General features: G+C 36.8%; 1 protein-coding gene across 1 annotated transcript in view; it reads left to right on the forward strand.

Annotated features, from left to right (window-relative positions):
• The window catches only part of ABHD12 (abhydrolase domain containing 12, lysophospholipase), a 38,714-nt gene extending 14,303 nt beyond the window's left edge, over positions 1–24,411 (forward strand). Inside the window, exons 3-13 of the mRNA XM_081941396.1 lie at positions 72–177; positions 7,572–7,691; positions 9,151–9,181; positions 9,604–9,649; positions 11,839–11,968; positions 13,579–13,616; positions 15,018–15,097; positions 18,476–18,558; positions 19,110–19,188; positions 20,596–20,723; positions 21,363–24,411. Of these exons, the coding sequence (XP_081797522.1) occupies positions 72–177; positions 7,572–7,691; positions 9,151–9,181; positions 9,604–9,649; positions 11,839–11,968; positions 13,579–13,616; positions 15,018–15,097; positions 18,476–18,558; positions 19,110–19,188; positions 20,596–20,723; positions 21,363–21,402 (881 nt within the window). The 3' untranslated portion in view covers positions 21,403–24,411. The remainder of the gene's footprint in view (positions 1–71; positions 178–7,571; positions 7,692–9,150; positions 9,182–9,603; positions 9,650–11,838; positions 11,969–13,578; positions 13,617–15,017; positions 15,098–18,475; positions 18,559–19,109; positions 19,189–20,595; positions 20,724–21,362) is intronic.
• The last annotated feature ends 277 nt before the right edge of the window (positions 24,412–24,688 follow it).

The raw sequence follows: 24,688 nt of genomic DNA on the forward strand, positions 1-24,688 counted from the left end.
AATTACAGAAGTTGATTATTTCAATCATCAGGTAAACAAAATGTAAAAGGAATGTTATACTTCTATTTCAGTAAGAGTGCCCTATTTCATTGATTTGAAAAGACCCCAGGACCAAGGCTTAAACCATACCTGTAATTTCTATCTGCAACCAGAGGAAGATGTAACTATTGGAGTTTGGTAAGGAACACTTTATTCCTCTCATTATAGAGTGGTGTCCTTTTATAGAACAAAAGCTTTGCTTTTTTGTGAATTTAGAAAAAAAATCCAATAATGTGATGTACATTGCAACTGTGTGCAGTATTATCCTGAAGGCTATGGTTTAGATTCAATTTAAGAATAATGTAGATTTAATATAAATCATGTGGGATTGTTCAAGCTTCAGTCTCTGAGAACAAAGCATAGGAACAAGGAAGAAAAACATAACCCTAAGGATGACATGAATCATTGCTTAGTTGCAGATATATTTGCAGATGTTGCTTTCAGGTTTCATCTTTGTCTTCCTTGTTGTGCAGAAGGTATCCCAGATCTTTGATTGATTATGTGCCATCAACTTGTTTTCAGCTTTTACTGACCACAAAGATAGATTTTCACCATAATGATCAATGTTCCCTCTAATTTTTTTTCGATGTGAGCAGAAAAGTATAGTGTTTGAGCGGCACATTTTCATGCCTGAGCACCCGAATTTTTTTCACAGATGTCACCTAAGACAACAACGAAATCAGTATGATTTGAAACTCAAAGTTATGTTTCTTCAAGGTACCTGCTTAATTCAAAGTGTTATATAATATCAGTATCACTTAACAACGCTCCTGCTTAGCAACCAAAATGTTGGCTCAGAAACTCTGGCATTTGAAGCACGCAACTCTTAAAGCTGTCAAGTTACAAGACCCTTGCACCCCTAACCCTTTAGGGAAAAAAAACCCCAGGGGTCTTCAAACCTGACAGCTTTAAGATTTGTGGACTTCAACTCCCAGAATTTCTCCTCCAGTCCTGTTGGCTCAGGAACTCTGGCATTTGAAGCATGGAAGTCTTAAAGCTGTCAAGTTACAAGACCCTTCCACCCCTAGAAAAAAAATGCAGAGCTCTTCAAACCTGACAGCTTTAACACTTGTGGACTTCAACTCCCAGAATTCCTCCTCCAGTCATGTTGCAGCGACGTCATCTGCGTGGATCTGCTCCATCTCTGCTTTCTTCATTGTGGGCAGGGCTGCTGCTGAAGTTGCCGGCGAGTTGCCAGCAGAATAACTGCTGCTACTTCCTCCTCCTCCTCCAACAGCACCACCAGATTTGCTCCTGAGCTCAGTGCTGGGTAACCCGTGCCCGCTCCTCCTCCTCCGTGCTTTTGAAGAACCATGAGGCTTTTTTTTCCCCTGCTCCCTCCCCGCCTTCCTACTGTCTCCGCAGCCTCATGGCTCTTCAAAAGCACGGCGGAGGAGGAGGAGGGGGCAGGCAGGGGTAACCCAGCGCTGAGCTCAGGTGCTCTGAGCAGAGGGGAGGCGCCGCTGCCACGCGCGGAGATGCCGGCTGGAGCTTTGCCGGCTTCATCTCAGCCGCAGTGCCGGGCGGCAAATCCGGCAGTGCTGCCTGTTAGAGGAGGAGGAGGAGGAGGTGGTGGCAGCAGTTCTTCCGGTGGCGGTGGGGGCTTTGGGGCTTCACAACTAGCCTCAGTCGCCCCGTGCTCCTCAAAGCAAGTCTGGGGAAGTCCTTTGCAGGCAGCCCGTTCTAGCTGCCTGCAAAGGACCTCCCCAGCTTCCAAAGCCTGTGGCAATAGAAATCACTGCGCGGCAGTTGAAAACTGCTGTGCGGTGTTTTCTTGCCACCTGCGCGCTAGCGCAGCCGCGCACCTTAGAGGGAACGTAGATAATGATCTGTCTCTAATATGGATTTTTAGATCTTCCAAATGATTCACTCATCGCCCCTGTAACTGAATCTGGCTATTGGTCGTTCTCTATTTCTTTTTCCTTCTACCTTTCCCAGAATCAGGGCTTTCTCTAGAGAGCTAGGACTTTTCATAATGTTCCAAAATAGGATAATTTGAGCCTGGTCATTTGTGCTTCAAGTATGAAAACCTTCTCGGTTGATTTATTTCATGACCATTTTGTTTATTTTCTTGGCTTTTCCTGATATTTTCATGCGTCTTCTCTAACACCGAAGTTCAAAAGTGTCAATACTCTTCCTATACTGCCTTTTCAGAGTCCAATTTTTACTGCTATAGAGTATCAGAGAATAATAAGACTTGCACAATTGTGATTTTTGTAGGTATAGACACATCATGACATTTGAATGTCTTTTCCAAGGCTTTCATGGCTGCTTTAGCCATGTGATAGTGCTAATTTGCAGCATTTTTCTTTACTAATTGTTCCTTTACTGTTGATGGCTAATTCTAAAAGGTAGAGGCTCTCACCACCTTGATATCTTCATTAATGACTTGAATCCCTGTTTTTACTCTCTGATAATCAGATGGACTAAAAAATGTTTTTGCAGCATGATGCAGAATTATGTCAGGTTCTATCAGATGAAACCGATTATTAGGCAGCAGAATGAAAACTGGATAGCAGGTGCTGAGCAGGTAGAACAGATAACAAGAACAGACTCAGCAAATTGCTCTTGCAGCCAAGCATTGCGGCTTACAGTGTTCTTAATTAGGATGAAATTCTACCTTTTGAAGGATACTTAATTCTCTTCCTCCAACCAGCCTAATTTTTCATCGTTTCCTTTCATCTGTTTGGATTCATATTTATATTTTTCTTGTCTTCACCTCCTTATCGTTTTACATTTGTTCTTCTAAAGCAGTTTTATTCTTCTGTAGTTATTTCATTTTTTTCAATTATACTGGTATCTAGTTTGGATAAATAGTTTTGCTTTTCCGGTAGTATTTTTCTAATATTTTTGAGGGTTTAATATGTTTCAGTCTGGACTTTTTGACTAAATAACTGTCACAATTTCATACTGCTCAGAGCAATGAGTCAAAGGACAATAAAACAATAGGAGAAACATCAGTTTGTTTAAATACGACTATAAAATACAAAAAATAAAATAAAAGTTAATGATGCGATACCAAATATCCAAACCTTTGCCATAATTAATTAATCAATCATGTTCTTTCCAACAATACAGTTATAATTGTGATGGGCAATGGGCCGAGACTCTTGCAATTTAAAGGAAAAGTAGGATTGTTATTATTCTATCTAATGTTTACATCTCTTGAACAATATAGTCTAAAAAAACCATGATAGGCAAGTGCACACTGATGCTCCACTTTATGTAAGTAAACAAAATGCTCAGGGGTCCTCATATGAGGAAATTGTATGGGGCTTTTTATCTTAGAAAAAAGATAAATAAGAAGATGGGATGACATGATAAAGGTATATGAAATTATTTTTTTGTGGAGAAAAAGTAATTTACCTTTCTTAACAGGCTAGATCAGGATCCTTCGTTTAAGATTAAGAATATGAAATTGAGATTCTTTTTTTTAAAAAAGTACCTTTTCTCCTATAGTTAAGTTGCTAATTCAAGATTTGAGGAGTTTTAAAAGAAGATTAAAAATATAAAGGGTCAGGTTTTATTTAATTGATTGCAGTTTTTGTGGTAGTGTGACCTTTCACCTAATCTGCACTGTTTTTATGCTCTTAGAAGATTTTTGAAAGTCTAAGCATGATGTAGAACTGAGTAGCAACTCATAATGCGAATTCAGCATTCTACTAGTAGAAGTAAAGTGAGTTTCAAAACGGATTTGCATCTTCTTGTTTCTATTTTAGTCTGTTTATATGTATCTAACCACTTGTCAGATTTCTTTAATAACAGTCCAGACTGGAAAAGCACAGCAAAGAAGCAATTCTCTTTGAGTTTTGGATTAATAAGATTTATTTTTAAAAAGGTTGAAATGAAAATAAAATTAATTGTGGCAAATAATTTGCTTTTAGATTTGGAACATGTTTAAAAGTTATTCAGAACTATTAATTTCTAGCTTTTTCTTGTACTTTTAGCGTAACAAAGAGAATACCAATTCCTTTGAAAAGTAAGCCAAAAGCTCTTAAGTTTTCTGTATATAATGGTTATTAGGCACATTGTCAGCAGGAGAATCCTCTCTACAGCAGTTATATCTAAATCTACCTCATTGTCTTTTGAATAAGATTGTTGAAGAACTGGAATGGGACACCTTTGTCCTAAAATGACTCATGTGCTGAGGCTCATGATAGATAGTGTTTACAGATATCCAGGATTACATTATTCTGTATTTTACTCCCAGCCCCACCCTCATGTCTCTTGATCTATCTATATGAAAGTGATTTTCATAGTTATAGAACAATGATTTTGAAGTACTGATTAGGTAGACATGAAACTGCAATAGTATTTTAAAATGAGTAGTGTTAACTTTCACTTTTATGCCTAACCACTTCTTTAAAAGTATCAAAACTGTTGTTTAATATTCCTTTGTTTTCAATTTGTAGAAATAAGAGCCAGTTTGGTGAAATACTGAGTGTTGTAGTTGTCATTGTGGTTAGTTGCGAAGTAGTGTCCGACCCATCGCAACCCCATGGACCTCCAGGCCTTCCTGTCCTCTACCATCCCCTGGAGTCCATTTAAGCTCACACCTATTGCTTTGGTGACTCCATCCAGCCACCTCATTCTCTGTCGTTCCCTTCTTTTTTTGCCCTCAATCTTTCCCAGCATTAGGCTCTTCTCTAGTGAGTCCTTCCTTCTCATTAGGTGGCCAAAGTACGTTTCATCTTCACGATGTTATAGTAACAACTTACAAATTGCCGATTGCATCAGCTTGGTGGGAAGAATGCTGATAATTAACAGGATCCCAATAGACATGCAGAGACAAATTTAACTCTTTCTTCCTGGTATAATCCTAAAGAAAACCCATTTTTAGAAGTTTTTACTGCTAGGGTTGGAAGACGGGATATATTCCCATGGACAGTAAGAAGGAGTTACTATCCATGCTGATTCTGAATTTATGAAATCCATGTAAAGCAAGTTAGCTGGTTCTAGGTATGGGCATTTTTTTTCTTAATTGATCTTTTTTGGTGTTTGGAATATTTGCTTGCAATAATTGTAAGGCTTGAAAACGGGGGCTGGAAATAAAATATAATAAAGCAGTGTCTCCAAATTCTTTAATTTCAAGGTTATTTTCAAATTTGTATTGAACTGCTGCTCCCTTGCTAAAGGCATTCATCTTCATGTATCTGTGCTATTGGTTACACACTTAACTTATTCTGAACCATAATTTTGATTTTAAAAGCCATACTTAATTAATATAATTAAATAGGGTAGAAAATACAGAATATCAGTCATCTCTCGCCTCTCCTGTTCAACATATATATGAAGCCGCTGGGCGAGATCATCCGTGGTTTTGGGGTGGGATACCATCTGTACGCTGATGACACTCAGCTGTACATTTCCACCCCAAACCACCCCAACGAGGCTGTTGAAGTGATGTCCCGGTGTCTGGAAGCCGTACGGGTCTGGATGGATGACAGCAGGCTCAGGCTCAACCCCTCCAAGACAGAGTGGCTGTGGCTTCCGGCTTCCCGATTCAACCAGCATATGCCATCGCTGACCATCGGAGATGATCAATTAGCCTCGGTGGAAGGGGCACGCAATTTGGGCGTCCTCCTTGATGCCCGGCTGTCTATGGAAGATCATGTGGCAGCCGTGGCGAGGGGGGCGTTTCACCAGGTTCGCCTGGTGCGCCAATTGCGGCCCCTTTTGGACCGGGAGGCCTTGCGTACAGTCACTCACGCGCTGGTGACGTCTCGCCTGGACTACTGTAATGCTCTCTACATGGGGCTCCCCTTGAGGTGCACCCGGAGACTGCAGTTGGTCCAGAATGCAGCCGCGCGGGTAATTATGGGGAGATCGAGGTTCTCCCATATAACACCTATCCTGCGCGAGCTGCACTGGCTTCCTGTGGCCTACCGGGTGCGCTTCAAGGTGCTGGTTACCACCTTCAAAGCGCTCCATGGCACAGGGCCTAGTTACCTGCGGGATTGCGTCCTGCCCCATACATCCCTGCGACCCGTCCACTCACACAGAGAGGGACTACTCCGGGTGCCGTCCTCCAGAGAGTGCCGGAGGGCAGCGCCCAGGAGTAGGGCCTTCTCTGTAGTGGGCCCCACTCTTTGGAATGACCTCCCCCCAGACATCAGGACAACAACCGACCTTCGCTCCTTCCGTATGAAGCTGAAAACCTACCTGTTTCGACTAGCAGACCTGGCATAATTCTACAACCTCTCCAGCCCAGGGCATTTTTAATTGGTAATTTTAGTTTTTAAGGGTTAATTTCACTGGGGTTTTAACTTTTTTAGGTATTGTAACTTATTTATTTATTCTTACCTCCTCTGTACGCTATATAGTACTTTTGTACGTCGCCCCGAGTCCCTGTGGGGAGAGGGGGCGACTAATAAGTTCAAGTAATAATAATAATAATAATAATAATAATAATAATAATAATAATAATAATAATAATAATAATAATAATAATAATAATAATCTCTTTTCTCAAATATGGTAGGGAACGAAGCAGACGTTTGCTAAGAATTGTTCTTATCCTTCTTTGTTAGATTGCTTGCACTCTTTTTCCAAAAGAAAACCGAATTAGTTATGCTAATGTAAACTACATAGGCTTCTAATGTACATCTTATTTACTTTCAAATACTGACATATTAGCATAGAATTAGCTTTGGTCACAGTTAATTAAGTTATTTAGTGTAAAATTAAAATATATGTGGTAGCTCATGGATAAGTATTTAAATCACTGCCATTGCAAGGCTATTGAAACAGACAATCTTGATATGCATTTAATTTTATGCAGTTAACTGCCTTTCATTTTCAACTTCTATATTGTTCTGTAGTTTGATGAGCTCTTCAAATGTCAGTAGTATCCATTGCAAATGGATCCAATTTCCAGGCCAGAATATCCAGTCTTTCCAATTTTTTAAAATCAAATGTTGGTGGTGAATTATGCAGTAAAAACAAAATACTTCTAGCATTTTAAAAAATGCAATATATTTTCTGTGTACCTGTCATGGAAGCTATAATATTGTCAAGAGAGATATCATTCTTATTGAAATAACTCTTCTTCAAAAATTGTTTGGCTTTAGTATCTGTTTTAAATTTTCAAGTGAAAAGCATTTCTTCTCTGAATTTGTCATTGACAAGTATCTTACATAAGCCAGCAGTATTGTTGTGTTATCTGGTAAACATGCTTCACCAATTTGCAGACGATTTTTTTAAATTTTTAACTGGGATGCTGGGAATCTAGCATCAACAAGACAGTATTTGTATTACTATACAATTTCTGTGCCTCCCCTTTACATATTTTTTACTTGTGGCTCCCTTGAAATAACCTATGGTCCTCAGTTGAAAACAGCTGAATTAAAACTCTAGAAATTCTGGAAGGAATTACTTAAGATTTAGCACACAATCAGTTGCTAATGGTTTGTATACTAATTCTAAATATTGTATATAATGTATTGCACATTTGTAGGCTTCTGAAACAGGGAAGTTACTAAGAATGAAAATATGCACGGAAACAATGAAATTCTTGTTACCATTTCTTTTAGGCACACAGTTCCTACATTTCTATGGAAAGATGCTCAAGGAAAGGACCAACTGTGGTATGAGGATATTTTGGGTTCCAATAACCCTGTAATCCTTTATTTGCATGGAAATGCAGGGACTAGGTAAGGGACTAAGCAAAACACAAAAATAAAAATAATACCCATAATTTAAATCAAGGCTCATTCTTCATTAAACAGGGCAAATGTGCAGGAAGTTTGGAATGTTCATGCTGAAGCCAGTATATGATTTGGTCATTGTAAACTGATTTTTAAATACATTTCTCTTACTGTCTTTTCATCAGATCAGATTCCAGTGTATTGTATCACAGTTTAGATTGCAATATTAGACAAGATGGTTGCTGGCAACAGCAGAGCAGGCCTCTTTGATTAATGTTTTCAGTAACTAGGAGTTCCTTTGATTAATGTTTCTAATTCTTGGAGGAACGAAGAAAGCTATGTACAACCTAATAAGAGAACTGGTTTAAACCTTTAAAAGGCACTGATTTGAAATTTAGTTACCTGCAAACTCAAAATGTGAGGAACACATCTCCTAAATGTGAAGATGAGCATTAACAAGATCATACTAAGAATATTATGGGATGCTATGGAATGTTACATGCTACATATTAGTTACGAGTATGCGTGCTGCATCAGAGATGTATCAAATCAAAAAACTCATTCCAAACTCAATAGGTTTGAACTATATATAAAGTGATGTTCTGCCTTTGTAAACTGCTCCTCTCCTCTCTTGAGTGAGGCACCTTTCCTTACTTGTGTATATAAATAGATTTTAATCCACTTTTCCAACTTGGGTTCTGTCAGGGCAAGGGACACCGGCCTAATAGATTTGCTGGCATTTACGGCTAACATGATGAATGTTTTGGATCTCAATGCTATTGTGCATTGCTCCACAAATTTCAATTCATATTTATTGTGCAGTTGTTTACAGATTCTAAATTAGGAAACATTCAATATGATAAATGCAGAAATTATATTCACTCTTCACTCTTCTTAGTAACATCTCCTTTGGCATAAATAATAGCTTTTAAGTTTCTTATAGCCAGCTAAAAGGCCTTCTATTCTTGCTTTAAAAAAAACTACTTCCTTGCAGAGCTCTTCTAGCTCAGAAATATTCCTTGGTCTCTATACAGTACATATTTTATATGTCTGAGATCAACTTACAGATTTTTAGTGTTCTGGATCTGAAGTCTAGGGACTCTTAAGGGCATTCCAAATGCAAGAATAGAAAGAATCTTGTCTGGCTACCATATATGAGGGAAGCACTGTAATTATAGTTAGGCACAATTTAGCTCAATATCTGCAGTTCAAATTTTGATTTCCGAGGAAGTGGCTGACTTCTGAATTATCATGTAAATTTCAGTTAGCAGTGCTGCTCCCCTAGCAGGTGGTCAAGACTATAGTCTTAAGTAAGGGTTTATTGAAATCAGCGGCTCTTAAACTACTTCTAACAAATAGGTGTTTTTTGTTAAAAGCCAGCTTATTTTTATGCTGACACTAGAAAATTATATAACACAATGTTTTATATTGATTTTAACTTTACTTTCCCAACATTTCTTAACAGAGGAGGGGATCATCGTGTGGAGCTTTACAAGGTAGGAATTGCACTGTTTTTACTCATATGTTCTGGATTCTGTTATTTTGTATTTAATATTATTAACAACAACATGTACCTGTATTTGTTTTCCATATTTTATATGTGGGGAAACATTTATTTATTTCATTTACATGCCATCCATTTCTCTACTAAGGTGAAATAAATAAGAATAAGAAATATAAGCAGAAGGTTCTCAAAACTGTGCATTACTGAACAGTGTCAAATCATATTGTAAACCTTTTATGATCTGTTGCATTCCACACCGCAATGAAGGATTGCATCTTGAATAGTTCCTACTCTCCATTAAAAATTAGAACCTTGTATATTGTCATGTCAAAGTGAAAGAATTTGTTAGCATGTAGGTATTATTATTTTAAAAGCTTCTTAAACTTATTTCGAGTTGCTTATCTTCCTTTACAGGTTTTAAGTTTTCTTGGTTACCATGTAGTCACCTTTGATTATAGAGGTAAGTGTCTTAGACAACATTTTTGTTCTGAAATGTCAATTTGTTCCCAAATATGGGTGACTGTTTTGTTTTAACCACTCAATTGGCTATTTCTTGAATTTCATTAATTCATAAATTCATAATTATGATATTAATTCATTAATATCATAATTTGCAAGAGTTTGTGTGTTTTATTAATCCTCAAAATTATGGTGCATGGTCTGTTAATACTCAGTGATTCCCCATTTTTATAAATTAAATTGTAAATAAAATTTAAATGTATTATAGAATGTTTACAAGTGAATTGTTTAGTTTAGACAGGAATGTGCAAAATGTTGGATCTCAAATGAAAAACTTCACAAAATAACCTATTTTGAAGCTGCTATTTTGAATGTGAAACAGGAAACTCTGAGCTCAAAACAATCTTTTGAATTCAGAAAAGTTCTGCTTTCAGCTCAAAACACTCCAGAATGGTTGAAACAGTCCATTTAATAGCATAGCAGCAGTTTCACACTCTACAGATTGTTCTATGGAATTTTGCACATTCATGCTTGAAAAAACTTAAAAATGATATTTTTGCTTGTACTTACTTATTTGTTTTCAAACAGTTATTCTAACTACTTAGTGAGCAGTGGATCCTGTGCCAACCCTTTAAAAATGTTACTTTCTCTAACACATTTTGACTGAATATTTTTGGAATATTTTATACTTCCATAGATTGATCTTCTCGTTAACATCTAGTGACAACTTTACTTCAATGAATTCAGTTGTGTCTTTGCTAACATAAGGAACTATTGTGAGCTGAATAGTACGACAGAGTTGTAAATATATACATTCCCACAATTTCCAGAATTCTTCATGCAATATGTCTTGCCTTTTTAAATTAAATCAGCTAGCAATAACAATAAAAGCCCTGCTGTTTTGTATAGATAAAAGCCTCATGTATTCAATCTGCTAACAAGTGAACCTCATTATTGCTTAAAATAAAAGATAATCATAGATTTCCTAAAAATCTGTAGGCTTGAATGTGAAAAAGTAGCATAGGAAGCGTCTGGTTCCTAAAGTAGGGCATTTGCTACTTCAATATAATATTGAATTTTTTTTTGCTGCCAGGAAGAATCAGGCCATAGAGGGACACAACAGTCTATTTTAAGGATAATTTTCTTGAGCAGTAATTAATTTTAAAAAACCCTTTATTATGAACTTTCAATTAGTTTTGCAGTTTTCACAAGATAAAGTTTTTTTTTAAATTTTAGTTCAGCTTGTAAGTCAGTTCTATTTCTCATACTCAAATAATTGAAAACAGATATTCCCAGAAATTTTTCTGCAAATTAAGGTCATATTTTTAGTGTGATTCTTCCCCCTCCCATCTGACACTTTTGAGATGTGTTGAGATGGCAATTCCCACAATTCCTATTCAGTATTCTTAGCTGGGAGTGGGTTTGTTGAGGGAGGAGAATTGTAGGAATTGTGATCCTAAGAATTTCAAGATGCTTTAGGTCAGGGGTGTCAAACTCGAGGCCAGTGGGCCGGAAGTGGCCCACTATATGGTCGGATCCGGCCCGTGGGGCCATCCTGGAAAATGTAAGGAGCTAGCCAGTGTTGCTTCAGCCCTCTTTACCCAATGCAAAGAGAAAACATCAGTCCAGCAGTTTGGGGAGTGGCATCAAGCTGGCTATGCCCACCTGGTGCCCTGAGGTCAACCACGGCCCTGAGGTGGTCTCAATGAAATTGAGTTTGACACTCCTGGTTTAGATCTTATGGAAGTATAACCAGCATAGCTGGCAGGTAATTGAGTTTGTTTTCATATGGTAGTTTTTTAAATGGAGAAAATGTATCCTGCAATCGCACCTCCCCTCCCCCCACGCATACATTGGTGTAGCTTTGAGTTGATGTAAAAGAAATGGTCCCACCCTGTTCTATTAGCAAAAACAGTCTGATTACTCCTTGAAAAGCTCAAGCTGTACTGGAGTTCAGTTGAATAGGTCTGGTACAATTTTAGTTCCTGCATTATGTCAACTCCATTTTATTTTATTGTGTATTTTAGCCTGTTCCAAGTAAATGAGAGGTAATTGAGAATTTACCTATTCATTTCCAATGTCCTGACTCATTGTACTCTTTGGTCTTAATTGAAGCATGAAGCCAAACCCTATATCTTGATTAGCAGCTTAAAGTATGATTCTCTAAATATTTATTTTTATCTCTTTCAGGATGGGGAGACTCTATAGGCACTCCCTCAGAAAGTGGGATGACCTATGATGCTCTTCATGTATTTGACTGGATCAAAGCAAGAAGTGGAGACAATCCAGTTTATATATGGGGACACTCCTTGGGCACTGGGTAAACATTTATTTTCCAAATGATCTAAGCAAAATTTTAGAATAATTTTAGTGGCATCATTTAAGGTTTACATTCTGCTGGCAGAAGTATCGCCAAGACTCCACACAAAATATTCCTGCCACAGGAAAGTGGATGATGGAGAGTCAATTGAATACTTTTGGAATATTTTGTACTTCCATAGATTGATCTTCCCATTAATGTCTTTGAAGCAAAGACATTAATGAAAGCTATATCTTTGCTGATATCAGGAACCTTTTGCTTATTCAGCCTTCCATCCTTCCGAAGTTAGTAAAACTAGGACACATATTGTAGGGCGTAATATGCTGACTCTGTAAACCACTTAGAGAGTTCTGCACGGTGAAGCACTGTGAAGCGGTATATAAGTCTAAGTGCTATTGCTATAACTTTTCCTAATGAGCTTAGACTTGCATGTGCTGTAGCTATTGTCTCTGTAGTTCTTTTTCACATGCTTGGACTCCATTCTCAGTGCAGATGCTGCCAAAGACACTGGTAAATTCAAAACTTCATTGTTATTGTTAGTAGTCAAAGGAGGCCAAAGGAGCTGGAGGAAACTGGTTTTTCAGAGTTTAAATGGAAAAATATGCAAATATTTTTTTTTTCATTTTAAAGAGGAGATAAAGCCACTTCTAATGGAACTATGCTCATTAAAAATAAAAATAAGAAATGTAACCAGTAAATACCCTTTTTAAAGATTTAAATTCTTTTAGTTTTTAGGTTAACATCCCATATGTAATGGTTTCTTCTTGTGTCATTTAATGATAAATGTGTTGCCCCTCCCCTCCCCCAGGGCCAGGGGGTTGGACTTAAGTTGCCTTTCAGTGTATAGAAGGACGCTTCCATTCACAAAAAGACTCCAATCAAGGATTTCCTCCCCTCCCCTTCCCACTCTATTATGGAATCCATAAGTTCTCGAAAGAAGTAGGGTGGGGTTGCAAAACAGCTGCAGGGAATTTATCAAAATTACTTTGAAATATAATATTCAGTGGATATAATATAATACTCAGTGGACCCATATTCGGTATGGGTTCACTGAGAAGAACTTGGAATCAAAGCATTTTAGTTTTAAGATAAGAGGAAGTCATAAGCATTTAGCTTTATACAAATGCTTCTTTAGATCGAAAAATAAAAGATGAATATCATTCAGGCACTTTAGATTTGAGGTTATACTTTATTTGATTAACTTTGCAGTACAAATGTTGAGCAATAGTTTACTGTTTACTACTTTAATTTCTACTGGAGCAACACATGAAACTAATCTGATGAATAGTGTTTTACTAACAATCTATGAATGCTCTGTATACTTTCTTTAATTTAGATTAGAGAGATAGAGTTGTTATTTACATCATAGCCTCATATTAAAAGTTCCACAATTCCATCCCCCCAGAGGAGGGACTATGTCAGTATATGCTTCTGGAATTATACACATTTCTGCTTTCTTATGGTCAAGGGATGTATTAAACCTTAATGTTTTATGACATGTTTTTCAGAGTAGGAGATAAGATAAATGGGGTAGAGTTGTAAAGAAGGTTTAAGAAGAAAACTAGATGAGAGCTCTCTGTAATCAACATTTAACTCTGTTTTGCTTCTAGAGTTGCAACCAATCTAGTAAGACGTCTTTGTGAAAGAGGTAAGATGACTTTTTCTACATGATGTTATCAAAGAGCATTTGATAGCCTCCATATTTTTTCTTGACTTTGAGAAGAGTTTAAATAGGTCAGTATTTAGTAGTAAAACTCTCTTTTTGTTATAATGCCAGAGTGAGATAATGACTCCATCATGGTGTGCAGTTTTTTGCAGGCCATGTTTCACACTTGACTGTTGATAGGCGTGGCAGACCAATGGGAAGAGAAGGCCGGAAAAATGAATGTTTTATTTACATTTGATTAACGAGCATAGTTATTTTCTTGTCAAACATTTCATAGTTTTCTTCTCTCATATGTAATTTGATAATTTTTGAAGTTCTGTGGAGACTGTACTTGTCTCCAGTTTTTAGCAGCTGTAAAAAGCCCCTCTACTTAGCTCTTCTGTGATGTATGGATTTGCCTAACACTTTTCAATTCTGGTAGAGAGGTTAGAATAGAATAGAATTAGAATAGGATAGGATAGAATAGGATAGGATAAGATAGAATAGAATAATAGAATTGGAAGGGACCTTGGAGGTCTTCTAGTCCAACCACCTGCCTAGGCAGGAAACCTTATGCAATTTCAGACAAATGGTTATCCAACATCATCTTAAAAACTTCCAGTGTTGGAGCATTCACAACTTCTGGAGGCAAGTTGTTCCGCGATTAATTGTTCTGTCTGGAAATTTCTCCTCAGTTCTAAGTTGCTTCTCTCTTTGATTAGTTTCCACCCATTGCTTCTTGTTCTGCCCTCAGGTGCTTTGGAGAATAGTTTGACTCTCTCTTCTTTGTGGCAACCCCTGAGATCTTGGAACACTGCTATCATATCTCCCCTAATCCTTCTTTTCATTAAACTAGACATACACAGTTCCTGCAACCGTTCTTCATATGTTTTAGCAGTTGCAGGAACTGGATATGTCTAGTTTAATGAAAAGAAGGACTAGGGGACACATGATAGCAGTGTTCCAATATCTCAGATGTTGCCACAGGTTAACATAACTGCATTTGTATCTTCAAAAGACAAGTTCGGTTGTTCACGCTGTGATATTTTATTTTAGAGGTTTTTAATGCTATCAACGTTCACGATATCACACTCTCCTGAACTCTTGTAAAGTCAAAGCTTATTCATTTCAGATAACTGCCTTGGTAGTTTGTCTAAGTGGCTTTAAAAAATAATATAATAATCCATACATCATCATCATCCATCCATCCATCCATCCATCCGGAAATTGAAAATAATGGCAAATTCTTGTACACCAGAAAGTATTCTTGCAATCATGCCTTTATGTATAGTTCCATCTCTGGATTTGCATTTCTCTGCACTTCTCAGATGCCCTTCAAGGTGGATGCAAGACATATTTTTGTAGGGATGCACCAATAGTTTGTCTGAAATCTTTATTTTTCAGAAACTCCCCCAGATGCCCTGATATTAGAATCACCTTTTACAAATATACGTGAAGAAGCAAAAAGTCACCCCTTTTCAGTGGTAAGTACATATTTACATGCTAAAATTCCCATTATACTGTCATATTTAGGTTTACTTGACAATTCTCAACATATCCAACAAGGAACATATATCAAGATTTTTTGTTTCAATTTTTTCCCATACATGCAAAGTATTGTTTCCTTTGCCATTTGCTTTTCCAACCCAGAAAGATTGAAATAGCTCCATGTATGAAGTGGATATATTCAGCAAAAAAAATATCTCTGTGAGATTTCTGATTGTATAGTTCCATGTAATTGGCCTTCTTTGCAATGAAGTCATTTGGAGAGGAGAGTAAGCATATATGATAAGCATATGCTTCAATATTTCTACATTTTTCAAATTCATAGCCAGAAGGAATATGCATTGAAGGAGTTGCAGATGCTTCTGTATGTATTGTATTTTTCGGAGTATTAAACGCACCGGGGTATAAGACGCACCAAGATTTTAAAGAGGTAATTTTTTTAAAAAAAGGTTTTTGCACTCTGCAGGCCTCCCAAACCCTTTGCACTCCTCGTTTTTGTGAAAAATGGGGCACGCAGAGAGTTTGAGAGGCCTGCAAAGTACTCCTGGGGGCTGCGGTGGGGGCAAAAACAAGCAAAAAACGGGCCATTTTTTGCGAAAACGAGCCCATTCCCCCCCCCAAAAAAACAGGGCATGCATGGGCTTTGGGAAGCTTTTAGAATGCTCCTGGGGGCTGGGAGGGGGCAAAAATGAGCAAAAAATGGCCTGGTTTTTGTTCGTTTTTGCCCTCACCAGCCTCCAGGAGCACTTTGCACGCCTCCCAAACCCTCTACATGTCCATTTTTGTGAAGGAGCAGGGTTTTTGGAAGCCAAAAATGCTGTATTCAGCATATAAGACGCACCCAGATTTTCACCCTCTTTTTTGGGGGAAAAAGGTGTGTCTTATACTCCGAAAAATACGGTACATACTAGAACTTGAAAGTGAGTGTTATTTCGTATTTTGAACAGACTTTGAAAAATTAGCTACCTCCTAATGTTAGTCCTAATGAAACCCCAACCTCGCAGTTCACCAGAAACTAAAATGCATCTTCTAGTGTAGCACCTTGTAAGAAGGACTCTGCAGAAAATAGAGACTCTACCAAGATCAATGCTAACATCCTTGAAATAACTGGTGCTATTTAAAAACCCTGTCTGACGTAATCATCACAGTTCCACCTTTAGACTGGTTGGAGAAACTACATGTTTCTACTTAAAGTTCCTTTTCCATTTATAATGAATTACTGCGCTATACTAATGAAATTGTGAAAAAGGAGTACTGTGAAAGTATAACAGTGATCAGACAGAGTAGAATTAAAGCATGGAAGAAAAAGCTGCCTCTTCTTATTACACTGGTCAGTTTTCAAAAAGCATAACTTTTCCCCCCTCAAAAGGCACATTGCAAATAGAATGAATCCCCCAATAAAGATAATGTATTTAATCTTAACCTTAGAAAAAAGAGTTGTAATCTTTCCTCCCCTTTTCCTCCTCCTGATCCCAAGAAATATTTCCTTCACTGCTACAAGAGCATAAAATCATCTTCAAATCCAGTTTAACTCCTGGTAATTTCATGATTACATCCATTTAGTTTTCTTAGAAGTGCTATGGAAATGGTTTGCTATTACCATCCTCCAGAATGTGTGTGTTTTTAAATGTTCCAGTCTACCCTACGGCCCTGATATTTCTTGGAAGCTTATGTCCAAGTAGTAAATAGGCTTTACTCTGCCAAGATCAGCCTAGGTCTACCACTTGCTACACAAGCACAAAAAATAGGAAAGGAATTCTTGCCCCTCACATAAGGCTAAGTAATCTCAAGTAATGTGGGCCTGTCTAATGAAATAACATAAAATCAAATTTTTGACATAGGCTTTTGAAAATATTTTCATAACAATACTTATATTTCATACATTAGGACATCTTTGTACTTATTTTAAAATTATATACTGCCCTAATTTATTTGAAAGGGCAACTACATACTTAGTAATATAAATTGCACGATAATGTTACCTAGTTGGGTAATGAAACATCTGCAAGAAAACAACTAAGCTTAAAGAGCACCAAGTATCCTACAATAAGATACATTATTATGCTTTTTTGTTTTAGTATTACTATAATTCAGTTTATGTGTCAAATTGCTGCTAAAGGAATATACCTTAACCATTTTTCTAAAGGTGGAAGAATGGAGTCCAAATGTAAAGAATCAATTCAGCCTAATAGATAGGCCTCAGCAAGTGTGGGTACCTTCAGAAGGGACTGTCCTGTAGATCTTAAGATATCTGTACAGCTTTATAATGAGAAATATGGCCCTATCACATTATCAGGCTCCAAATCTTTTAGCCAATATATTAGTACCATGTTAAACTAAATTATCCGGACAGTCAGTTGAAAGAGTTAAACATGGCTATCAAATGAATTGTTATGCATTCGTTACCAATAGCATTAGTTAGCAAACAAATAGCCATATTTTATCAATTTAGTTTCCAGGCACTTTGCAAAGTGAACCTATGTAGAGTGTACTGCGGTACAGGTAATCCTTACTTAATAACCATTTGCTCAGTGACTGTTCATATTTACAAGAGCACTGAATGAATGGTACTTATGACCAGACGTCAAAGTTGCAATCATTGCAAAACCCTTCTGTTCATGTGATCAAAATTTGGGCACTTGGCAAGCCACCACATTTATGACTGCAGCATGTGCTTCAACTAACCCCTCCCCCCCCATCTCCTTATTTTTCCTATCTGCCTTATTGGCTGCCTTGCACTCCACTGTCCCTACTGCCCTCACCCCTTTACACCCCTCCTTGCACTCCTCTGTCCTGCACTCTGCTATCCCTGCAGCTTCCTGCTGCCCCCAAATGACCTTCATCATCTTCTTCCTTGCAAGGCTACTGGGATACCTCACGGCTGGGCATACCTTGTCAGCAGCAAGAGAAAGAAGATGGCAGAGGTCAGCTAGGGTGTGGTGGTGGTGGTGGAGTCCTGGGCAGACAGAAAGGCCGAGATAGCAGGAATTAGAAGCTGAGGTGAGCATGGCAGGGCAAGCTTGCTGGGTCAGACCAGGGAGAAGGAGACAGTGAGACAAAAGAAGCATGAGGCCTCAAGTAATGACTCCAGATTATCAGGACTATCATAGTTTAAGTGGTACAGTCATATGATGTTAAATCTAACAGCTGTTTCACTTAGCAACAGAAATTCTGGTCTGAATTTAGGGCCAATGAGTAATGATTACCTATGGTGAAATTGGGATATAAACAAGGAATGAAATATTTGTGGACAAAACAATGGTATCTATGAATTCTTAAATTACACATCTTATACTCCTGCATGCCTGTACCATAAATAGAAGATTTGCCTGTGACATCTTGCAAACTTTTTCCAGATATATAGATATTTCCCAGGATTTGACTGGTTTTTCCTTGACCCTATTACATCAAGTGGAATAAAGTTTGCCAACGATGAGAAGTAAGTAAATAAAATATCTATTTACCCCCTCCTCCACCACTTGCTGGTTGAGGTTTTCTTTGGCAGGGGAAAAAACTTATTCTGAAAGGTTGACACAGAATTATTGTGCCATGGATGAACCCATCTCTGCTTTTCCAGGTCAGCTACCTTGGCCTCAGAAAAATGTACATTTTTTTCAGAAAAAGCCAGCAGTTCATTGTAACAAAGAAAAAACATTCTGTCTAACAGAGACATAGCCTTTGGTTTTTTTGAAAATTAAGATTTGTATTCTTTCATGCTATTTTATTTTTAATTGCAGTGTATTTTAATTTAATCATTTTCTTTTCATGAATGTAATTGCACAAATGCAAATAATCTTCATTGGGAGACTTGCAAAACTACTTATTTTCTCAAATCCTCAAAAAATGAAATAAAATAATGTGCAGAAGCATTAAATTCTGTAATTCTGAACTTTCCAACAGTTAACCTTGAATAAAGTCATAGCTATTCATGTTTTGTTCATATGTTTAAAATATACTTGATTAATTGCTTGGTGTGTGGTTTCTTTACAGTGTGAAGCACATTTCATGCGCTCTGCTTGTTCTTCATGCTGAAGATGATCCTGTGGTTCCATTTCATCTTGGAAAAAAGGTGCTGCTTCATTTTTTTAACTCTTGTCCCTGCCATAACTTTATAAATATCCTGAAAGAGCTAAAATAGTAACAGGGTTTGAAGGATTACAATTTAATTTCTGTGGGGCAAATCACTGATAATACATCAAACCTTGACTACTGCTATAGGAAGAAATGCATTTTCAGAGTGTTGGTGGAGACAAATAACTCTGTCTTGCCTTTTATATTGTCTAAAATGTGTTTTCATTCAAGTATCAGTTATTTAGAAAAGCATGGACCACATCTGTGTATTCCACCTTGATAATCTTGATAATCCTTCTGCTCCTTATTCTAAGATCCAAAGTTGTAGTGTTGTCTGTTATTATATAATCCTGAAGCAATCTTTTTCTCTATTGTTCTTTCTATCTCAGCACAATAGCTTTCAAAGTTGCTGAGAATAAGATGGTATGGTGTAGGGCTGTCAAACTCGCGGGCTGGTTGCGTCACGTGCTGGCCACGCCCATGCCTGGTTTAGTGAAGGGGGGAAAAAAGCCCTGCTATGTCATGTGGCAACGCGAGTTTGGCACCTCTGGTATAGTGTCTTCCACTGAGGGGTTATCAGAGAAGAATGTGAAATACAGTGTGACCTGTACATGGTTTTATATTCACCTGTAATCTGGAGCTATTGCCATGACTTGGTTTTAGCCATCATTGTCGGAATTGGGGAAATGGGAGCTGACAGCTGTCCTGTATCTAGAGAAAGAAACAGTTACATCTATGCAATCTTTGTTTACTACAGAATGAAAAGTCAGGAAAATGTAACAAGGGAAAAATTGAACTTTAGTTTGAACTCAGTTCCTGTCATATATATTAGACAATAGTTTTCATCATTCCATGACTTTTGGTCAGGATGGCTAGTTTGTTTATCATATTTATAAAGCCACTGATCTTACAAATTTGTGGCACTGAGCAGCATACACAGAAAATATAATAAAGAAATAACAATTAAAAGTTGAACCATTAAAACATAATCAAAATATTATAATTTTTTATAACAGTGTATTAGTGCCATTTTGATTAATGCTAAGGGACCCTTTTTCTGTAATTTCAATTTTTGTTGAACTTCTTAGGTCCAAAGATTTGTACATTACAGCAAGTCTCCAGGTTAAGAAGACCCTGGTTTTAGGGTGACCCATAGTTAAGAATGGAGTCTATGGTAGCAAACTTAAAGCCAACTAAAAGTTAAATACACAATGGTTTAACTTAATTACACAATACTACTTTTACAGTATTATACAGTATCGTACTGTTTCAGCTTACATACACATTCAACTTAATAGTTTAATAGACCTTGAAAATGGAACTCGTTCTTAAACTGGGAACCATTTGTACTACCTTGCATTTAATTTTAATATGGTGAAAGCATTTGCTTTAAATATCTTCACAGCTATACAACATTGCTGCCCCATCTCGGAACTTTCGTGATTACAAAGTACAGTTTGTTCCATTTCACAAAGAGCTAGGATACAGGCATAAATACATCTACAAGAGCCCAGAGCTACCTCGAATATTACGGTAATTAAAGGGGTAATTCATATGTACTGGGGTGAGCTGGTTGACAATTCTAGCAGATGTAGTGTGCTAGATTTCTGAAGGGTAATTTTTCCAATGGTATTGGAGTTTGTATTACATGGATATAAGAGAGAGGTACTGTGTAATATTTTGACATTGTTTTATGACCTGAATGTTTAGCAGAAGAAGTAGAACAATTTGTGTGTCTGCTTCCCTTCTTGTGATCTGTCAGTTTATATCATATTTTTGTCTTAGAGCAAGTCAAACTCTATTGGGAATAATCCCTGAACCTTTAGTGTCAAGATGAAGTATCTGGTCTTTTATTTTTAATCTTGTTAGATATAGACCCCTGGTTTTCCCCCCAGACTGCATTATTTATGTTCCAGGGTCTTCCCAGCTATGTAAAGGCAAATGACTCCTACAAGAGTTTACTGTTAAAAAAGATCAGGTCACAGATTTGATAAGCTGTGTGTGTATTCCCCTTCTCATAGCATTAAAAAAATCCCTACCATTGAGCCATCCAGGAAAGGAAGTAGTACAGTGCACTAATATACTGACAGATATGGGGAGAAGAAGAAATGGATGAACCTAAAATAGCGAAATATTTGACACAATAAACAGCTGGGTTTTTTTCCTCCTTAGGGAATTCCTGGGAAAATCTGCACATCGTCATCATCACTGAAGACTTTAACATGTTACACTTAAAATCATCCCATCTTTGAAAAAGAAAAAAACCTCTGCTATTATTAAAACCCAAGCACTGGATATGCCACTGATTCTGGCTTCAGTTCTAAAAGATACCTTGAAACCCCATGTTTTGGGACAGTAGATATGAAGAATGAATGTAATTGGCTTCTTGTGTCTTTCCCCCCCCTAAAGAATGAGGGAGCAAAAGGTTGGAACAATTAAGTTCAAGCACAATAAAGACTTTGTAACCCCCCCTGCCACCACCCCTGCTTTCTCCCAGGAATTAAAAACATTCTCACAATATTGTGCCGGATTGTTACAACAGCTCTTTACAAGACAAAAGAACTTGCACTCTAAAACATAGCTGGACTATAGTTATCTGCAAAAATGTAATTCTTACAACTTTTCAGTGCTATCTCTATTTTTTTTTTTTTTTGAGCTGGAAGTTTTCTTCTAGAATTTAGTTTGGTAAAGGATATTTTTTCTCCTGTAGCTTGCAGGAGATAATTTTAAATTAATTTTAGAAACCAGAGACAAACAATACACAAGACAACATTTTAGAATGAATTGAAGGATGACTTACTTTTTTTTAAAAAAAAGATGCCTGTTTAATGATTATAATTTAACAGTGGTCAATTTTCCCTTTATTGCTTTGCTTTCAACTCGCCTAGAAATACACATACAAAAAATCATTATACCTCCGTCTACAGACATGCATCCATGCTGAAATTTTGCCTCTACTTTTCAAACCATTTTCTTTTGATGTGCATATCCCTTAAGTGAAGTACATCATATTAATTAAATATTATCCTTGGAAGTTGTTTGAAGTAACTTTTCTGTTAACAGTTCTGTTAAGTTTAGATTTGTGGGAAAATATGTGTTTTCGGTAAAGATGTCTTCCAATCTCTTCTAATCATGGAGAGAAATACAAGCACTTTGGGAATGAAAAAGAAATGATATCATTTTAAATAATTGTGATTCTTCAGACATCCCAGCCTAACATTTCCTTCAAAATGCTCAGGTACACTAGAGGTGGTCAAAAGTTTCCTTTTTAAATACAAGGGAAAGAAAGAAATTAACCTTTTGATTTTGTTTGATGTGCATTTTCTTTGGGAATAAAACTCATTCTGAATTTTCAGCAGTGAAATTATTCATAGTTTTACATGAAATGCTGAAATATCACCCAAGTCAACCAAAGGTATTGAAATTCTTATGTTAACAGTACTTCATTCCTGATCATTCAAGTAATTACTTTCTACTATAAAAAGTGAAGGTTGTTTTTAGTTTGCTATGTATATCATTAAAACCTGTGATGTATGAAATCTACCTTACTGGCTTTAGATGTTCCCTTCAGTTAACACAAGGTATGAATAAATATTTTTTTTCTTTTATTATAATAAAATTATACTTTCTGTACTGAATTGAGCAAACAATGTAATAACTAGTTTTAACAAATACAGAATCTGGCTTTCATGTACTGCTTTTGAAACTGACCAAATGTTGTATTTTATGAAAACTTAGTCCTTTATCCCAGTTATGGCTTAATTAATAGCAACGCTGTGCATTGCTTCTATTTTGATTGGAAAGAGGTGGCAAGTTAAAGCCTCTAAGTTTTGCAAGGGAGGTTTCTTCTGTCACCATATAATTCTGGAAGCAGACATGGCTGCTTGACTGAGCTGAAGACTGGGGCTACATTCGCAATGCTGCACATTCCATACAAATTTACCTTCCAAATAAAATCATAGCTTTAATAAATGAAGATATGTATAATCCTCCCACATGAACATACGTGTTTTGCTTTTTATATGTGATGAAGCAAGCCAGAAATGTCAGTGAATTGTAGTTGGGGTTGAAAAACTATAGCTAGTATGTTTCAAATGAGATGAATTATGAAGCCATTGTTTAAAGATGGATTCTACATCCTAGATTGTTAGACACCATTAACACTGATTCCTAATTGGGATGTTGTAAGAGGCTGTGGTTTACTGAGACTTGTTGATTTGATCACATGAAGGAGGAACAAAGTGATTTCGTACAACATTCCAGTGTAACTTTGTTTATTAAGCTGGGACATGATCATCCAAACACTGCCGTGTGATTACCAAAATTCATTTTTGAGATTTGACAAATCTATGTATCTTATGACAAAAAAGAGAGCATGGGTGTTCATTTAGGCCAGTCTTCTTCAATTTGGGAATCTTCCATATATGCTGGGACTTCAGTTCTAAATTAACTAAGAATGGACAAGGCTGTAGGTTAGGGAAGAGACTAGAGAAGGCTGATATTTTGCTATTTGCACATACTTCATTTTGCTAACAAAGTTCAGTGCAGGCATGGCATGGTGACCAATTAGAGCAAAGTGAATTATGAGCCAGTGTGGCTGATGGGCTTAAGCAAATCGCTTTACGGTGACCCCTCTTTTTGTGAAGTTGGCCCTGAAATGTGTCGTGTTTTAAAACTTTCAATATTGGGCACAAAAGATTAGATACTGATGTTCAGAATAGTTTTTTAGTCTGAAAGATATAGCAGGTATTACTAATATTGTCTGTATATTTTTTTCGCATGTATCAAACAACTTACAGGTTTCATTCTGCAAACATTAGCTTGTTCTTTGCATTGAGACTTCCTGCAGTTAAGTAATATATCAGTTTTGATTCACAATAACTTGCAAAAGAATTGTGCCACATAGAATTTCATATTTTCTCCCTCGTTTAGGATTATTGCATTTAAGAAAGGCAAAAATGCTGTTTCAGCTCTTTTGAGAATACTAAGATAATGTTCTATGTAGCACTGCTCCTGCTGTCACTACTTTAGTATTGATAAAAGTGCAGACTAATGTGGCAATGTCTACTCTACCAGTGCAACAAAAACTATATTCCAAAGCATGCACAGTGCTATTTGTTCTGACACATATGTTTCAATTGTTAGGCCAGTAATATGCATTGAAATTGAAATGTTTATCTAAAACTGTGTGTAGTTTTAATAAAAAAATGATTTTGACTTCTTTTGGAGGTAACTTTGTTTTGTTTAGTATAAATCATGGACTGCTTGCATTTATGTTCATATCCAGGAGATTGTCAGAAAGAATTTAAAATAGTGAATATTGATTGGGATCCAAACAACTACAGATATGTGCATATGAGTACATACCTTCTGCTAATCAAATAATTCTACCTTCTGCTACTCAAAGAATTCTCCTGTTGGGAGGTGCTCTAGGCTAATGTAGGAACACATTATTTCATTTTATTTTATTGTCAGAGGAAATATAGTATGTAATTTGT

Source organism: Natrix helvetica (assembly GCF_964273705.1).
Source record: "Natrix helvetica genome assembly, chromosome: 2".
Lineage (NCBI taxonomy): Eukaryota > Metazoa > Chordata > Lepidosauria > Squamata > Natricidae > Natrix > Natrix helvetica.